This window comes from Xiphophorus couchianus, chromosome 22 (genome assembly GCF_001444195.1).
Source record: "Xiphophorus couchianus chromosome 22, X_couchianus-1.0, whole genome shotgun sequence".
NCBI lineage: Eukaryota > Metazoa > Chordata > Actinopteri > Cyprinodontiformes > Poeciliidae > Xiphophorus > Xiphophorus couchianus.
This window is the reverse complement of record NC_040249.1, coordinates 2,385,349-2,405,489: the sequence shown is the minus strand read 5'-3', so window position 1 is coordinate 2,405,489 and position 20,141 is coordinate 2,385,349. Positions and strand designations below refer to the sequence as shown.

The 20,141-nt window shown below is 39.6% G+C and overlaps 1 protein-coding gene across 8 annotated transcripts in view; it reads right to left on the bottom strand.

The window, feature by feature from the left end:
* Window positions 1-20,141, bottom strand: part of ehbp1 (EH domain binding protein 1) — a 164,448-nt gene that overhangs the window by 112,137 nt on the left and 32,170 nt on the right. For 6 of the 8 annotated variants that reach the window (XM_028006482.1, XM_028006481.1, XM_028006484.1 and 3 more), the window contains exons 6-10: window positions 12,467-12,648; window positions 9,572-9,711; window positions 7,441-7,554; window positions 5,670-5,807; window positions 3,866-4,130 (exon numbers count right to left, since the gene is read on the bottom strand). In XM_028006482.1, the coding sequence (XP_027862283.1) occupies window positions 3,866-4,130; window positions 5,670-5,807; window positions 7,441-7,554; window positions 9,572-9,711; window positions 12,467-12,648 (839 nt within the window). Of the gene's footprint in view, window positions 1-3,865; window positions 4,131-5,669; window positions 5,808-7,440; window positions 7,555-9,571; window positions 9,712-12,466; window positions 12,649-12,927; window positions 12,933-20,141 lie in introns of those variants that run through there. The other 2 variants (XM_028006488.1, XM_028006486.1) reach the window with 2 other exon arrangements.

The following is a 20,141-nucleotide window of genomic DNA, read 5'->3' as shown; positions in this document are numbered from 1 at the left end:
CTGTCCATGGTCTGTCTATTACTTCCGAATTATGACGCCTCCTTATGCACCGCCACATTTTTGTAATTTCTCACATATTTTAACACAAAAACGCTGACGGCCCTAGCGCCCCTCCCACCAGGCTTAGCAGATTTTCTGGGGGAAACCCTGTTAACAATATTCAACTGTGAACTACAGGATCTGAAAACAGAATCAACTGCAAACCTCAAAAAATATGGAGAGGAGCAACTAAGAGGTTCTGGAGGAGACGTAAACATCCATAACTTAGGCGGGAGAGATCGTTCAACAAGTCAATCATTCGTTGTTTGTTCAGCAAATCTGGTTTTTCCGTATGAGTGGCCACTCATACGGTGGCACGAAGATACTGCCACTGTATCTTCCTTTAGTAGATACAAGAAGATATCTTCCTGTGTCTTGGCGCCACTGACACAGTGGCACCAACTCGTGTAAGTCTTTATTTGCCACCTACACGAGTTGTGGCAAATAAAGACTTGCCACAACTCGTGTAGGCGGAAGAAAGTGATTTGGCCAGACAAAACCAGAATGGAACTTTTTGGCCTACATATCAAATATAGATGGAGTGAAATGTGGGCAATCCTGTTGGGACAATGTTAGATTGCAAAATGTAAAAATGCTCACCTCATACGAGGATAATGACTAAAAACGAATTGATACCGTGTGTTAAATTGTGGCTAAATCCGAATGCACGACACACTCTAGATCAGTGGTATTCGAAATTGTTAAGTTAATTGTACTCAGGGGCAACAATTCTTTTTGACCAATTAAAAAGTGCAAAAAATTTATAAAACTTTTAAAGAGACAAAGTAGGAAATAAAAAGAACATTGGGCTTCATTTTAAAAAAATAAAAGGCTTACAGTTCCCTAACTTTCTTAGACTGATTGTTCTCCATTTTTGTTGGTCCAGAAATTGATTTCAGTCTATTGTCAACAACAAAAACCATTCTTTGAAAATGTTTGCTGTATTAAGGCAAGTTTTTTTTTTAACCCCTCCAGGGGGTCTTTTGTGGGCTCTAGTGTCCCTTATAAGATAGTAGTATTCAGGCAAGTTTAATGAGAGACGGAGCCCACGTCTGTTTTTGAGTAAAACGTTGCTGGATATTACACTAACACTAAAAATACTTGGTGTTGCACCTTTTGAAAGGGTATAAATCTGCCATTTTGTGGATCTGTTACATAAAATCCCCAAAAACAGAATGAAGTTAGTGGATGCAGTGTGACAAAATGTAATTAAAGGCATATTAAATATTTTTGCTCTATGTAATAAGTGTCAGAGAAGAATAAAACTGTTTTGCTCCAAATAAGTAGTGAGTTAATCAAACATGAACACATTCAATGAAGAATTATTAGAGATAATCAGTAATCAGAACTATCTGAAGACATTTACGGCTGAACTACACAATTGAAAAGAAAGATTGTTTCATAGAAACAAAGGTTTTATGCCATTCAATGAAGAACACCCACATTGTATGGCATATTATACGCTAATATAAGAAGCAGGTGCACTGAGGTCAGGACTGTGTGACCTCATATCCTCACAACCGAAGGTGGACTACTGACAGACAGGCAAGAACAGGAGAACATACACACATGCACAGGCATGCACCAAAAACACACACCAAGATGTTACCAATATGCCTACATGCTTGTGGCTCTGAAAGCTAGGGGTATGACCTCAAGACATTCACTCGACATGTCATTTGCAGCCCTAAACATACAAGAGAACAGAGTAGGACAGAAGAAATTGACTGAGCAGCGTCATTTAGAGCTACTCTGTGTCAATATATAAGCCGGCCGATAAACTGTGAGAAGTATAAACAAGTGAAGAAACAAAGAAAGGCAGTCAGGCCTATAGACAAGCTTTAACCACCGAGCCCAAACTGAAAGACAAGTGAAAGGGCTTCAGTCAAAACAATATGTGCCCTCCTGAACCCTCTATTCTTAGAAATACAGCTTATAATGTAGAAGCAAGAGGAAAAGGGACATTGCAGTCAATAAAATGTTTGTATTTTGACAGCTGAGTGGAACTAAATTATATATATCTATGTGACAGCTTTGCTCTACAGCCAAAACCGAGAAGTTCACATTTACAGTTCAGGCACGGACACTCTTCTGGAAAGGTCATGGACTATCTTTAAAACATCTCGCTGAGCAGAACTACAGAACGATCCCCGGCAGAAGGAAATTTGCTGAGAGACTTGAGATTTTGTCATGAAAACCTGCCGAGGAACCATCAGATGTCCTCATACCTTTGCAAAGATGGTCGTCACGCTTGTTACAAGGTATGGGCCTTAAAAAGTTGTATACCTCGACTTTTCCAATATCGAGGTATACAAAGATTTTTAACAAGTTGTTTTTTTTAAGTTGTTATTTATCTTTTAAGGTATACTGTTGGAATGACCAGTTTTGTTTTCCAGCTCCATGTAATACAGAATAATAGTACGTACCCTTCCCATATACTGTATGTTGCAATACTTTGTTAGCGGGCTAAAATTTGACTCTTACACATCTTACAAAACAAACCTACCGTTTAGAAATACAGTAGATGTTGAAAACTATAGGAGCGCCAACTACCTCTCCTAATGGGTAATGCTGTTTTAAAACTACAATTTGCAAGCTACGAGTATCAAGTAAATAGCAAACTGAAAGCTGTGACTGAGCAGTTAGCTTAACTAGCCAGCTAACACTAGCTTTTTAAAATTGTATAGGGGTGTATAATATAGGAGTCGAAAAAAAACAGATGTCATGTTAATCTTAAGAACTTAAATACTATTTAGCATATTTAGCATGTGCTTGTTACATTCCAGCATTATAGGCTCTCCAAAATTTAGAGACAGTTTCCCCAAATGTGAGATGCAACATTTATGAAGGTGTTATCATGAGATTTTCCCAAAATAATGCTCTTTAAGGTAAGCAATCATTTTCCCATAGTTAGAACTTTTAAAGTTTTAAACGGAAGCCAAGCTCTTCCTAATAAAGAACGCGTGTGAGATTTAAATGCACACAATACAAATTATTGCTTATTCGCATTGATATATGCGCTTAAATCAGTCTCACTATGGCTCAGATTGGGAGCACAAATAAAACAATAACTATTAGTAGCGCAATGCGCAGGGACAAGACTAGAAGTGCAGTTTTTGAGCAAAATTGTGGAAAAACTGAGGGTGTTTACTTTAATTCAAGTGTCAATTATTGTGATTGTGCAAATAAACATCTTATTGTGAATTTATTTGTGTTAAGCTTGTTATTTAGACTATTTATTCTAATAAGGACTGAAACTAATCTGATATAGCAAAGGAAAGACAAAAGATGGGGGGACAGGAAGTGAGGTGAAATAAAATAAGCAACATCTCAGGAAGAAGTTAAGGGGAATGGCGAAGAGTGAAAGTATAATGCAAGATGTTGAGAGGTGGGATGGAGGCCAGGACAGAATAAAAAAAGGGAGACAAGGCCGAAGAATGCAATGAAACAACAGAGGCCTTGTTCCCGTTGAAAGAGCTGCTTCACCACTTTACCCTGCTTCTGTTGGTGGTGGTGGTGTTAGTGGGGGTGGCCCGTGCCATGGCTACAAGCACGCCTCTAATAGGGGTCTCTCATACAGCTTGGAATGCTACTGGTAACCATGCTGGTAATCCTAGAGCTTCACCTAGTACTACTAACACACTCTCCTTAATTCAACAAATACTATATCAGTAGGATGCTTAACAGAAAGTCCATTTTATACAATATAACAGATAATAATATCACTCTTCTTTAATTGCTTTTTGATTAAAGTGGCTCAGAATAGCAAATAGCTTCAGATAAGATATTTGCTGTAAAGGCAAATAAAGACTTAAACAAGTCTTACTCGTCAAGCTCATCCTCGTCATTGTGAGAGGTGTCGGCATACAGGTACTTGCTCATGTCGACAGGCCGAACTCCTTTCTTTTGCTTGGGCCTGGGAGGTTCTGGGTCAGGTTGGAGCTCAGGGTCCTGGTCGGGCTCGTCAAACGGGTTCCCAGGAGCAGATCCGGTCTCCGGTCCATCCGGCTCACTGAACGGGTTTGACAAGTCGTGGTCGTAGGAGTAGTCCTCATCAAGCTGCTGCCTCAGAGCCGGCTGGGGAGGGAGCTCTGTTCGATAAGGACGAGAGCGCCGACTGCATAAACAACACGTCTTTCACTAGACTTGACAAGAGCTTTGTTAGCGAGTAGCGAGCCAGACAGCAGAGAGCAAGACAACACATCTGACTGCAGTCTATCTTGGGAACTAGCTAAGCATTACATACTTGGCTGCCAATTTCGCTGCTTATATAGTGTGTATTATCTGTACAGATTTCTTTCTCTTATGAAGTCCAATACATGCCCAACTCCTCCAATGCATCACCTTCATTATGTGTGTTAATATTTCAAATTGGGATGTGGAAGACAAATGAAAAAGCATTTTATAACAAACGGTGTGGATTTTTTTCCCAGTTAAAGTTAAGAACAGTAAATTGTATTAATGCAAATTTTTTAAGTTCACACTAAGGAGCACATCGAAATAAACTTACACAAGACAACAAAGCCGATGATCTTTATGTGCTTAAGAGTGTCTTAAAACAAAAAAAAAAAACCAGAATATCAAGGGGGTAGACAAAAATAATGGTTTGGCAGTCTGACTCAAAGCCTTTTGTGGTGCTCCATATTTGGCATGTGCATTTTAACACTTTGATATGCATGGCTTACCATCCAAAAGATGCCCTCCAATACAATTTTTTCTTAAGATCAAAGCTAAGAAAGATGTGCTGAAAACTGATTTTGCCGTTTTTTTTCACTTCCCAAATCAACAACGATACTTAAGGTTTTCTACCGGCCAATACCGATCCGAAACAGAAAAACAGTGCGGAATTGCAATGCTGAAGTTTCGTTTTTAAATAAATGTACCAAAATACAAATTTATTTGATAACTCTGCACCAATACAGCACAGTTAAATACGCCCATAGCTTCACAAGCTTGGACAACAAGCTTGGACAGGGGCGTGCTGTGGTGGCGCAGGGGGTTAGCACGCCCCACGTTTGGAGGCCTTAGTCCTCGACGCGGACGTCGCGGGTTCGACTCCCGGTCCAGACAACCTTTGCCGCCTGTCTTCCCCCCTCTCCTCGCCCTCTTTCCTGTCTGCCTACTGTCGCAAAAATACGAGCCACTAGCGCCGCAAAAACTCTTCGGAGAAAAAAAAGGAAAGAAAAAAAAGAAGCTTGGTCAAATATGTAAAAAACAACTTTAAATTTCTCTGGTCAGAAGAATTAGGAGTACAAGAGGCTGACTACCTCGGCCAAATATCTAAAAATAAGCTACAACAATTCTTCTTTCAAATGGTTCAGAAAGTGCTGCAATTAGAAATGCTAAATATAATGTAAAACAATAAAACATGATGTCACTCAGAGCACAAAGCATAGAATTATACTGACTAGATCTGCCCTAATAAATGGATCGGGCATATTGTCACCGATACCAAATGTAGAATTATTTGTTTTTTTAATATCGAGACTGATATAGATTTTAATATCGGATCAGTGCATCTCTAATTTTCTGATTTATTGAGCCCGACTAGTCAATCGGTCATCTTTTCCTCAAAAATCAGTCAGCATTACAATCAATGGTAGTAAACTCACAGAGATCTTATCACCTACCTTCCTCACCCGGATCACCGAAAGGGTTAAGGGGGTAGGGGTGAAGGTCGCCATCAGGCTCATCGAAGGGATTGTTCATCATGGTGGGAGCAGAGACCTGATCCTCATCTTCCAGGAAGTTCAGCTTGTTGATCAGTTCTGTCGCATTAGAGTCCAACGGAAAGACATTTAAGCAACGCAAGAACGTCAAAAAGCCAGAGAACACACAACACAAGTCATCCTCAAACCCAAGTATCCAAAAATCTGCACTTGGAGTGAACCACAAGATGAAAGACCACAAGTACACCCCTCTTTTAGGGCATCCGCTGCCTGAACTTCTGCTTTCCTCTGCTCCCTCGCTTGTCAGCGCATGTACAACAGTGGCATTCTGGGAAAAGTTATGCAGTACGGAGGGGGGTCTCCTGTGAAGGACTGAAGAAACGAATGGAGTTGCTATGGAGATCTTTACTGGAGATCTCCAAGGCTCGTCTACTTTGTCTTAATCGTACTGATCGTGGCTCGTTCCCAGGCGGCAGGGGTGCGGGCCGCTTTGAAAAGATCATAAATGTGTCTGAAGTAGATGCCAAGGAAGACTGCTGAGAGCTTTGTGACACTCTGAATGAGGAGGGGGGAGTTGCTGCAAGTAGCCTATGTGTCTCTTAATCTATATGTAGTGTGGCAATGTGGAGTGGTACCTGATAAGAGGCGCAGGACGTCTTCTCTTTGCGTACTGGTGTCTATTTCAGGCTGCAGTGATGAAAAAGTGTTTTTATACTTTCGACTGCTAGCCGTTTTTTGGGGGGCTGTTTTCTATACAAACTATTGAAATTAAGAGATTTTCCATTTGAAAATGGGGCAATGCAATTCAATGAATATTGTTCTGCTTGTATTGAAGAAAAAAAGGGGGCTAAATAGGTATGTTTAATCTGACTCAAGGTCACTCTGCCTCTTCACCAATTCATGCAACCAGTTGGCATTCTCTAGGCAGTTATTAATTATGGAAATAATAAAAAGCAAGAACTTCAGGCATAATCTATTTTTAAAGAAAGAAATTGTGTCCTGTGTTCCTTTATTAAAGCTATAACTTCTGTTTGGGGGAGTTAAATCTTAGAAAAAATGATAAATGAGGACCCCAGATCAACCAAAGTAACTCCAAACAACCACCTGCTGGTAGATATTGATTGGAATCATAAATTCACATTTTATGACTGTTAGGACTGTTAGGAAAATATTGAAATTTACGTTCAATTTTGTTTCGCCAGAGTGCTAAACATTCAAGTGGCAGTTACGAAACTGATGCAGATCAATCGGAGAACCTCATTTTATACATGAAAATGTCTAGAAAGATACAAAATGCCAAATGAAATAAATAACCAGCACTTAATCATCCTACACTGGTTCACCTCCAAATGCAGTAAAACACAAATTTAAGGTCACACTGTCAAAAACGATAGAAACCAAAAGAATGAACACCGACTGATGTTTACTGATTTTTTACAACACAATAGAGGACAACAACTGAGGCAAAATAAACTTTATTATCACATGACCACAACACCATCACAATACCAATGACGAGGATCAAGGAGGTGTGGGGGGCAGGAAGGGACCAAACGGAAAAGGAACCAAAATGGGCTAAAATGTTGAATATTACAAAAATTCAAATGTTTATTATAAAAATAAGACACTTAGTACATATAAATAAAAAAAGTAATGGTTGGGTAGAGGTCACAGGTCACTGAAAGAAAAGAACGGAAGATGATTTGGGGTGAAAGAAAGGTGAAAAAAAGACCTTGGGAGGAAGCAGCAGGCTTAGCTGTTGCTTTGCGTGCTCGCTTGGGAATACCATCATCATCATCATCATCCCCATGTAAGCAGCTGAGGGCATTCAACTGGTTTACTATTTCTGTAAACGAAAGGCCCAGTACAGGAAGGGAGGGAGGAAGAATAAAAAGTGAACAATGCATAAAAACAGACCCTTATGCATAATATTCACTCGCAGCATAACACAAACTCACAATATTTACATAGAAATATATACAAACAAAGAGTTAAAAAAAGGAAAAAAAAAACAGAAGGCTTGTTTTTTTTTATTGGCTCTGTTATTGATAATTTATTGATAAAGCTGGAAGTCTATTAAAAACTGTAGCAGTAGAAGAAAAAAAATTATAATTGTGCTTCAATGAAAAAACTAAACATCAAGAGTTTAGACCCTAAATGACTGAATTTAATAACATGGCTCAAAACATTGCACTGTTAGCATGGCTATATGAAGCAAGAGAGTAAAAAATAGGGGTTCACAAAATTTTAAGGGTGCACCGATTGCAGTTTTCTGGCCAATCGGTGATTTTTAAAAAGTCTGACCTGACCATTCCGATTTTGGCCGATACTGATTTTTTTTGCCCCAAAATTTGCTAAATATAGCAATAAAGTCACTGAGTTGGCAACAATGGGTGACTATTGATAACTGGACACCTGCAGACATGCATGGTCTGTCATTCAGTAGGCCTGTCACAATAACTACTTTTGCAGGATGATAAATTGTCAGAGAAGTTATTGCGATAAGGGATAATATTGTTGTTTTGAGACTATTTTCACATAATCTAATACTAATTGTCAAAATGTGCAACCAAACCAAAGCACCACATTGAAGACTTTTATCAGCCAGTTTCAAACAAACCAAAAACTGGCTAGATTACTATTCAAGATGCTACATCTTTGCTTACGGTCTCCATTAAAAATACATGTTCCTCTTTAACTCTGTTGAAAATGTCAATACATTTTTCTTAGTAAAAAAACATATTTCTATTCCTAACGACAAAGGGTAAGTAGCAATTTACTTTATAAAATACTAAGAAAAAGGTAAAACAGCAACAAATCCAAACACAGACATCCATCTGGGGTCAAATATTTACATTGACAACAACAAGAGAGAGCAAACCCCCCGGTTTGCCTGGTGTTGCTATAAACGCTCGAGAGGCTCGCTGGCTTGTTATGTAGGTAGGACTCATTGAGAAACATGATGATTGCAAGGAGTTGTGCTGGCCTGGCCTTTGATTCAGAGATGCATGCTAGTGGAGCGTTGTTGTAGGCATTCAATGCATATACATGTAAATGAGACAAGGAGTGCAAAAAAAAAAACAAAAAAAGGAAGAACGTGTGAAGCTTAACGTGAAGAGGTGCCGCTCCGAAAAGTTGGATTAAGCAAAGCAGGAAGCAGTGAGGCCCAGATATTAGACCAGACGGTGAATCCCCAGCATGTACTGTATATATGGAGGGATGCGACAGGAAACCCTAAGCAACATAAACACGACCCTCAGGCTGAAAACCACGCTCTATGAACTCATGCATTTAGAAAAATCATAGTTGCTTTTTAAGTTTAGGGGTATATACACACACTTTCACACACACAAGCCAACAACCAGAGGCTTGAAGTAAGAAAGAAAAAAAAAGAAGGATATGTTGATGCCACACAAAAAGCCCCGTCAGCGGTGATCATTAATGGAGGTCTAATAGTTCAAGCTAGTTATTCTCGAAACACTTTTGACAAACATGGCTTTTGGTTTTGTTTGCAAAATTATTCAAATAGGATTTCATAACAGATTTGGAACAAATCCTGGACACATTGGATCAAAACGGCAAAATGTGGATGTGCTACGTGTTACTAGACAAAAGTGTTGTATTTTACACCTTTATTTAAACTGGTAAGTTTCATTGAAATATGTGCTACCATTTTATACTGTCAGTTCAATTCTTAAAACAAATAAAACAACAAATAAACCAAAAAAGAAATATGGTAGCAAAAACCATTAAGACCCATTGTTGTTAAAATATATCTACTATTTCAGTTCTTAGAAATGGCAAAAAATCTTTGATTTGAACCCATTATCTAAAAATAAATAAAGTACTGTTCCAATCTATACCTGTGATCTTGGCAGCCTTTTCTTCTTGGTTAACCCTGTTCTCCTCGTCCTCCTCGTTCTCCTCTTCGAAGTCATCCAGGTTGCCGATGTCGGCCTGCTTCATGCTCATCAAACTGGCGAGACTCTGCATGTCCTCATCACTGGAACAGAGAAACTTATGATTATAGACTGTAAAAACTGTGCAGGAAAGAAGTACCAAGACTAAATATTTAAATTAGTACAAAACAGACAAAAATAAACACAATGACACCAAAATAAACTGATTAGAAACCAATCAGAGATCAGATTCCAACGATAAAGCGATTCAAATGAAAAGCAGCTGAATTTCAAAACACTACTTTCATCAAGTGGAAAACCAATTGTATTGCATAATTATACAATTATACTTTACAATACGTATTAAATTATCAATGAGACAAAACAAAGAGGAAAAAATGCTGGCGTTAGACAAGCACATCAGCAAATAACTGGAAGAAAATATCAAAGGAATAAAATAAATGTATATAGAGGACTGTAGTTGTCTGTGTTGAGTCAGAGATATGATTAGAAATTTAAACCTATGCTAACGACTATGTTTTTGTGGGAAAATAATCAAGGACGCACAATATATCTGCATTAATATCGGTTTCGGAGGAACACTAAAAGTATTTATTGTATTTTCCGCACTATAAGGCTCACCTAAAAACCTTCAATTTTCTCAAAAGCCGAGAGTGCGCCTTATAATCCGGTGCACCTTATATATGGACCAATATTGAGCCGCAACAGGTCTCGCAACTACGGTAAGCAGCCGCCGACTTCATTTTCCCCCGTAGAAGAAGAAGCGCGCGGTGCACGCTGGGTTTTGTGTAAAGACCCCAAAATGGCTCCTATTAAGAGACACGCTTACGACGCAGAGTTTAAGCTCAAGGCGATCAGTGACGCAGTAGAACACGGGGATAGAGCAGCAGCGAGAAAATTTAGCATGAACGAATCAAAGGTGCGGAAGTGGATATATATTGTGATTGCACTAACGTTTGATTTACTGTAACAGTATCAGACTGTTTTTTACGTGTTTATTGAATCGAGGAAAAGTTCCCCTCCACTATATGTTATACCTTGCTGTTGTTAAAAGATAAACTGTGTCACGAAAATACCACGTCACTTACTTTACCTCGGGGAAAATAATAAAACAGCTGTTTGTTCATTTTGGGAATGAACGGAGTTTTCAGAACGCTTGTTTGTAATCTATTAATAAAGTTTGACTGACCTATCTGACTATTTTGTTGACATTCCCTTTAGCACAGTTCCATCTAATGGATGCATAACGTAACCCCAGCCTCTACTGTAACGTCTATTCTATGCGCCTTATAATGCGGTGCGCCTTGTATATGAAAAAAGTTTTAAAATAGGCCATTCATTGAAGGTGCGCCTTATAGTGCGGAAAATACCGTATTACAAAGAGTGCGCTGAGTCAAACTGTATCATCGTTATTGGTTTATTAAGGACCAACAAACTCCCAGCGTGGGCTTTATTATAACAATCAGCGTCACCTGGACTACCCAAGCCTGACGCTCTTTTATGATGTCATCACAGGTGGCCATTTGCAGTTTTTAACCATGCGTAACATTAACGCCACAATTCTCTGTATTCTATTTCAAAACTGTCAGATGACTTATTACCTTATTACTTATTAAAATACGGTACATGTTATCTGATATGTCCAAGAGGACACTGGTGCCATTATGGCAATTAAGAAGTTTTAACATATCGGTAATTGTCTGATAAAAAATTACCATATTTGATAAGATTTTATAAGAAAAACCTGCCGATATTAATAACCAATGTTTATTTCCACCTTCCCACTGTTTGTGCTTCGGGAGGGGGAAACGTGGCATTTGTTTGGTCATGTGACAGTGGTAGTGAAGTGTTTAATTGAACTACACATGCAATGTCAGTGATGTTGTCATGTCAAAAGGGTAGGGAATTATTTATAGTATATATATATAGAAAACAATGATAAATACTGGATATTGGCAAACATTAGATGTCAATATCAGAGCAAATTTTTATAACTGATGCATCCCTAAAAAAATATGTGTTACTGTCAAAAACAAGTCATTGGTGAGCAAGTTATTACTGACCAAAATGAAGTGTGTAACTATTAAACTCCTGAGATGTAATAGTATACATGGCATTGATTGTAATTAAGTCTTGGACTTGGAAATTCCAAATATGTGTTCCTAAAACGCCACAAAATGCATTTTGGTTGTGACATTTTTAAAATTAAGTATGGAAAGATAAAGTTCGTTTCGTCTCTGTGTATTTTCTAAGTGTGGAGGAATCAACATCTTGTTCGCTTTGCCACAACCTTCTGTTAAAAGCATCTAAAACTTCAAATTTCGACTGAACCTGAATCTCTCCATGTTCCCCCAACTATCTCTATATGCTTCCTGGTATTTTATGTCGTCTCCTACCACTCCCCTCCATCTCCTGATATCACTGCTCCATCATAATTGCTGTATTTCTCTCTCTCTTTCCCCTTTGTGTTTGGTGTTTCCCAGCCTCACAGGCTCATTTGAACTGGCGTGATGGGGTTTGTTTGTGTGTGGTCGACATCATTCCCAGAAGGGTTAACAAGGGTTACGCGCCATCGACCCGCGGTCCGCGACACAACAAAGGCCTCGGCACTGCACTCAAATGCAGGGGGCGGGGGGAGGGAAACGCTTAAAAATAAAGAAAGTTTAAAATCAAAGCAACAGTCATATTTTTGATTAATAAACAGGCAAGCATAAACTGACTGTGTCTGAACTAAAGAGAGTGTAAAGGGAACCTGGAAGTCATGAGTACAGGAGTCTGTACTGTAAAATGTTTGCACACCCTTAGGTTAAACTGTGCTGAATATTTAATAATACTTACGTGGCCTTTCCTTCCCGGAGGAAGATGCAGGAGAGAGAGAACTGCAGTGTGGCCGATACCACTTTCTTCGACAAGGGCTTGAACTTGAGTTTGACATCTGTCTGAGTGGGCATAGGACTGGCATACTGCTTCATGTTTATGCTGCTGGTGGCTAAAGCCTTCCTCCGTCCTGACAGAGACTCCTGCAGACAAGGGAGATTGAACACCACATTCGATGTAGGGCTTAACAAGTCAATACTTCTCAACACCACATTGAGAGGAGGTTTTTAGGAGAATGCATTGTGTACCTCCAATGGTTGATCTGATCTTGAATTGTTCAGACGATGTTATGTCCTTTAGTATACATTGTGAGTCGGAGTATCACTGTCAAATTAGTTTGGGAATATGCCAAAGAGGTGATAAAGAGTTTCAGGGTATTTTGACTCGGTTTGACTGGGTACTAAAATGGTAACATTTGTTACATTTTCACTGGTGTGGTTCTCTTTTGTACTGCACTCTGTCAAACAATCCAAATTCTTTAAAAAAACTTTAACCTCCTCACCTGTGGTGGCGCTGCACCAACGACGACTGAAAGAAACAACACAAAAACCTCCAAAGAAGACACAGAGTACAACTTCCTTCTTCAGGAAATGCAAGCAAAAATGGAGTAGCATCAGATTTTAGCGATTGCAACATTTCTCTTTCGTCTTTGGTAAAAGACCACAAGGCTTGAACATTTGTTTTTGCTGTATTTACTCAGAATGCCCTGTGTTGTAGTCCACTTCCTGGTTTTGGAGTGGTCTCCGGTCCACTTGACGTTCACTCGAACTAAACCAGAGTTCACTTTAACCGAACCGAGAACTAAGTTTTTATGTGAACCTGAGTTCACTTTTTTGAGATATCAAATGCATATTCACACCTCTCATAACGAACCAGACCTAGGTAATTGAACTAAAGTTTGATTAAAGCGGACAAAGCAGGAGTGGTGTGAATACACCCTTAATGTGAGCATGTGCATCACATTGACTAAAATACGCTAACCAAAAGGCAGTGTGTTCAGAATAAGAACTGCTAAAAAACCTGGTCATTGACTGCTAGACCTGAAAACCAAACAGCTGGGGATGTTCCAGGCCTTTCTCTGCCCTCCTTGAACAAAAACTGTCTGGCTGGGTACGGAAGCACCATGCTGTTGGTGAATATCAGACTGGTTCACCACCTTGCTGTGTTGACACCACCAATGTGAAAATTGCCCAGCCACAATGCCTTCTTTCAAGTACATTCTGTAATAGGAAATTACTACATTGCTTGAAATGACACAGCAAAGGAACAACACACCAGTACTCACATGTTGCTTTACAATGAAGCACAAAAGCATGCGTTTGTTTAAAATGTCTGCGTCCAAACAATCTCCATTTCTTTTTTTTTGTTTGTTTTTTTACTGTCCAGGGGGTCTTTTGTGGGCTTTAGTGTCCCTTAAATGACAGTAGGCTGACAGGAAACGGGGAAGGAGAGGGGGGAAGACATGCGGCAAATATCGTCGGGTCCGGGAGTCGAACCCGCGACGGCTGCGTCGAGGACTCAAGGCCTCCAAACATGGGTCGCGCTAACCCCTACGCCACCAGGGCACGCCCCAATCTCCATTTCTTTGTAAATGTTTTACTGCATGGGTGTGTATAAACAGCATCCAACTCCACTGGCCATGGTTTTGCACGCAGTCGCATCCAGTCTTGTCTCAGACATGGATCGAGCTCTGAGGATTCATCCTCTCGTGCTCACAACGGCGAACAAAGCAGGGCAGCTAGCTCTCTTTCACACTCACCAAATCCAGAGCACATATACATACTGTATACACACACACAATCCCTGCCATGTGTGCCAGATAAGCCGATACCAGCTCTTTACGTTAGCCGTTTCCTGATGTCTTCATACACAAAGCCACACACTCACCTCGGATGCTTTGGCGCTGTGGGAGAAAACTCAATCTCAGCCTTATCTCTGAAGACTGCAGGTTATTTATTCACACTTACACACACACACATTCACACAGAACTTGTATCATGTTGGAGTGGTAAGGTGTTTGGTAATAAGGTGATAAACTATTCAAGCCCATAACATAGATTACAAATCCACAGGTCAGCTAGAAAAGTTCCAACATTAGGCGTAAAGAGGAACAGAGACATGTCATGTATGCCATTTTTTACTAACTTTAATAATTCAAAAGTTTGTAGAAGTCATTGTTTCTACATAGAATTTATACCAACATTTCCTGAGTCAAATTCTTGTAGCTTTCTATTAATTTTGTGTTTATTTTTCCAACTTTAAATATAAAGGTTCAGTATGCTGTACAACAAACTTTAACAGTGGTTAGGCTTGAATCATGGAATTTGCAAAAAATAATGTACAGACAGCTAGATGGATAAACAAGACAATCCATTTAAACAAAAAATAGGAATTACAAATATTCCAAGTTCCATATACTGTTTCTGTCCTCATACTTATAAAAACTTAATCTCTGTAGCAACCCTGGAAATTCAAAAAGGAAAAAATGTGTCTGACATTAGAATTACTTCCGAACAATATATACAAAAAGAAGTCAAACGTCTGATAAAAGTCAACAAACTCATACGCCAATGTTTTTTAAAAGAAGAAGCAAAACCCTTACACCATAATTGCATCAAGCAAGAAAGTAAAAAATCTGAAGATTGATAAAATACTGACTTTTACCAAACTCATGAGGTCTTAAAACATTGGAAAACCAATTCTAAACGTGTCATTATTTTTACATGTTGATCAAGCCAGGAAGAGCTGCAACAGATGGAAAACTTCAAACTTTTCTACTAGGGGTGCAACGATCAGCCCCAAATTCATTAAATTTACATCAGAAACTGACCGATACTTACATGTGAAAGTGATCTTATCCACCAATCTTAGTCTTGGCAACGGTCTAAAAATCAGTCACTGTCTTCTTTTGCTCTGTTGTGAGAGCGTTGACAGACCCACCCACCTGGTTACAATAGTCACCCACATTTGACAACTTAGCAAATTTGTTGCAATATTTAGAAAGGTTTCAAATAAAAACAAGCCCAGCATCAGCCGAAATCGGCAGGTCAGGCTTTTTAATGATTGGTGATAGGCCAACTACAATCAGCGCACCCCTAATTTCTACACTGCATAGAAAACATTTAATGCTTCCTAGAATGACAATCTCCAACATTCCCGTTTCGATCATGGCTTTCTGTTTTTTCGATCTTCTGCCAATTTCGTCTAATCCAACCTTCTGCACATGTTCCTCTTCTCCACCTGTCTCCATGCTCAAACGAATGATTTAACAAAAATAGCAAAAGAAGAGTCCAACCAACTCACTACGGAGGCCACTTGACATTTGATGCTGACATTTGAGCCTTGTCGCTTTTTCCACGAAAACATAAAGCAATGAAGCCGCTGACCCAACTGTCCAAAGAACAGCCCAGAAGAAGGGGATCAAAAAAAAGGAGAAAAACTCTTCTTTTACCTCTTATCTCCCAGCAGATTATACCCTTTGCTATTATACTAAGCTAATAGCGCATGCAGATACTTTATGAATGAATTTGCCAAACACTTAAGAAGTGGGGATTTAGAGAAGCAGTTTGGGGCGATGGAAGGAGGAGGAGTGTGGGGAGTGTTGAGAAATAGGAAATATTTAAGGATATGCAAATAGTGCAGCGGAAGAATGAAATAACTGTTTCTACAGATTTGGGTAGTGGCTGGCAAACAATGGGAATCTTCTCCATTTCCCTGGATGCTGCTTGTCAATCACTGTGTGTATTGGAGAGAAGGTGTGGGAAGTAACACGGATTAGGGCGACTAGGAGGATGTGACAATGTGTAAAATGAAAGGGAAGGACAATACAGAAGTTTAATTTATTACAAAGAGGATAGGACTATCAATATGCTCTTTCTTTGAGCCTACAGAATGACTACACGTGTGTAGGGGTGTGTGTGTGTGTGTGGGGTGTGTGTGTGTGTGTGTGTGGGTGTAGCAGTGGGAAAAGGGCAAGCAAGGAACAGACTGAAAGAGAAAAAGGAGGGGGTGACAGCTCTTTGCTGCCCCCTGGCTGCAACTGTTTAAAACTACATTTTGCCATTAAAAGGTCAAGGCTTTCAATTTAGAAAAAGGGACGAGCTAAGTTACCAAGCCTCAAAGTGGCCTAGTGTTGCTCTTCCTTTAAAAAAAGTGGCTTGCATTGCAGAGGTGTGTGTGTGTGTATGTTGAGTTGAACTGTGTTTTTTAAGAGTACCAGCCCTGCCCCTTTTCTTCCTTCTGGTGCCAGCTGGCCCCGGATCGATCCACAGATGCTCCCCTGGTGGGGGGGCAGAGGTCAGGGCAGGAGGGTGCCCGGGGGTCCTGCTGAATCTCTCTGCCCTAAAATGCCAATGGGACATGCTGGAGAAAAGGGAGGGGAAGGGTCCCCTTTGTGGCTAAGAGACGGATTAATTAGGCTGAGTGCTAAAAAAGAATATGGCTTTGTTTAGACCTGGTTTGACACACACTCACACACCCATACACTGGCAGTTGGGCACTGTTAGCACATGATCAACAAAAAGACTAAGAGCCCCCATGCACACATCAATCAACTAATGGGGTTTTAACAAAAGGTCACCAGTCACTTAATTTCTAATGATCTTCTCTGATCGACTGTATGTATATATTTAAGCTTCTGTCAAATTCAGTCATAAGTGTTATTTATGTAACAAAAAGGCCAGAAAAAAGGCACCAAAATTCAAAACTTGTTCAAGTTCATCGTCAGCTCCACTGCTGCTTAATGTGGGTATTACCCAACTGCCCTGTTTTAATAAAGCAAACTGAGTACGGTGATGTTGAATGTGCTGTTGACAAAGACAGAAGATTAAACCATGGCTCTGTTATTACAAGGGTGATAAGTGATGAATCACTGGTTTCACATCAAGCAGATGATTATCTCACTTAAGCCTGTTGCTAGCATAAAACAAAACACCGCTGAACTGCAGAGGAAGGGACAAGACGAGGTCAACTGAACTCCAAATGCATAGTGGATTAAAGCAACGGCTCGAGAAAACCGATGAGAACATATTTTTATTCCCTCAGAGTACTTGAACTCCACAAACTTTCACATATCTTAGTGTGATTTTATGTGACAGACAAAACATAAGCTAGTACATACTATGAAGTGGAAATAAAAATTATACAAACCTGAGTAGTAGAGGTGCACTGATTGCAGGTTTCTGGCCGATTGCCGATCACTAAAATGCCAAATCTCATCTTGACCAATACCAATTTTTCATCTTAAAAGTCACTAAATATTGCGACAGGCAGATATGTCAGTTAATGTCTCACAGAGAGCAACCAGGGAGAGTGGCTGATTTTCAAACCTTTGTGGTGGGAGATATCAGTTTCTCATGCAAGCGTCAGTCATGAGGCAAAAAAAAACGTGTTTCCATTGCAGTTTTACAAAACACAATACAACTGAAAAACCACCTCATCCTGGCTCAAAAGTGAGTTTTTCTCAAAAATGGTGTGCTTCCATTGAGCGTGTTTTAGTCATTTTAATTTGCGCAATTTTATGATCAATGGAAACACAGCTAATGATGTTGTGAAATAGCGATAAATTGTGCTGCCCTAGTAAGATAAGTGAAATCATGAAAGGGTTGTGAGTACGTTTAGAAGTGAGGGTATTTATGTGTCATCTGTTGCTTTTCGTTAAAAATCTTATTAGAAAGCTTTATTCTAAATTTTACCTTTTTAACATTTCTGCATATCACTTGGCTTTTTACTCAACAAATAACTTACAGCACAACAGCACCTCTGTAATCCACATTCAAAGCGTTTGGAAACAATTACAGCCAAACTCAATTTACCCTAGAGAATAATACAAAGCCAGCGCCGCATTAGCCCTTCGCACTCGACACCCCAAAAATCAGCTGGCTGAGTCTGAATCCAACAGTCAGCAGATTGGAGGTGTTATTCCTCTTGCCTCAAGGTCACTGTTATTGGAAATGGAGACATCCAATGTGCTCACATCTCTCTTTGAATCCACACACAATGGAGGGATTCCTCTGTGTCAATTTGGCCTCCCCTGATAAGTGATAAGGCAGCCCTTTTTACATACCATCTATGAATGCCACACTATAGGCATTATGGACACATACGCACACACAAAGATTAAGGCCAATTTAATCATCGGTTACTATTATATGTGAGGATTTACCTTTTCCTCCCTGAAGCTGTGTGTTTGTGTATTTTAAAAAGCAACAATAGACATAAAAGGCATGCTAGCTATCACTTTGGTTATGGGAATTACAATAACAATAGTTCTAATATTGGAATGAACTGCGTGAATGGTTCTCTTGTCTGTGTGTTCGGCACATGGTCATACAGACCAGCTGATTTGATCTGTTCCACATTCACATGCATTCAGAAAAAAAAAAAAACTGGTGGACAGGATTTTACCACACTGGAAAAGCCCATCGAGTTCCTAGTCTGAAATGGGGGAGAGGAAAAAAACCCTCTTAAAAGGAAAACATCTACCGTAGAGTACTTTCTTGGTAAAGAAGGTAAAAAATAAATAAAGGAAAAGTGGCAAAATAACTTTAAAAATACAGTTTGCTTTTAGTTCTAGTGTTTGCAACACTGACAAATCAGCAGTTTAGATTTAGATCCAGTTCAAAAACACCAATTATCCCAAAGGGAAATTAGATGTTTTAACTCATATCATCCAAGTATCTTTAAAGACATGCTAACAGACATGCTAAGAGATCATTTCCAGGCAACAGAGACAACATTCCACAGTAACAGATCCTCAATGACACTATCAGTTGTTGGGGAACACTGCTGCTACTCCACTTCATTTGCTTTTGCCACTCCTCTTTAAATCTCTTAGCTAGATGGCGAGAAGGAATCAGGGATGTGATCCTTGCCCATTTCGACTGATGGTAAGCAATGTTTTGAACATTCTCTCTATACTTTGGTAGCTAAATCTGGTTACATCCATATAATCTAGAATAGAAATGTGTCCAAATTATTTTTGACGGGTTTTAAAATCATGGTTGATCCAAGTAATGATAGTTTATTATCCACAGAAAGTGTCATTAGGCTGCAGCAGCCACAGCTATCAATCATTTAAAATGTCGTCCTTGCTAATGTATTACCCCCATGCTGTCATCAACCAGTTTTAGTTGTGCATAAAACATACAAAAAAACATAAAAGATGCTTATTACAGTTTAGGCAACCCAAGGTGAATAATATTTTCCTATTTTTGGGGGGGGGAGGGGTGGTGGAGTGGAGGAAAATTGAAATTGGTAATAAATCTGAGGCACAGAGAAAAATTTGTAATTGATTAATGAGCAACAGTTTGTGGAGTACTCTGTAGATTGATTAATCACTTCAGCATCAGAGATCACTCATGTTTCAACATTAGAAGTATATTTTCCAATGGCCACCAAGCTAATATCTTCAGTCTTCACTTTCGCTCCTCATTTCTGTCCCCTCCATCTCGCTTCCTCCGCTCTTTCGTCTTATCAGTGTGTCCAGGGTGCCCTCCTCTCTTCTACTTTCTGGGTCTTTCTTTTGGGTGGCCCCTTAGTGCCCCCTCCTACACACACTCTCACACCCAGAGCATGCACTTCAGACAGGGGGCTAATGGGAAAATAAATTACCAGCCGGCAAAAGCCCTGGCTCGGC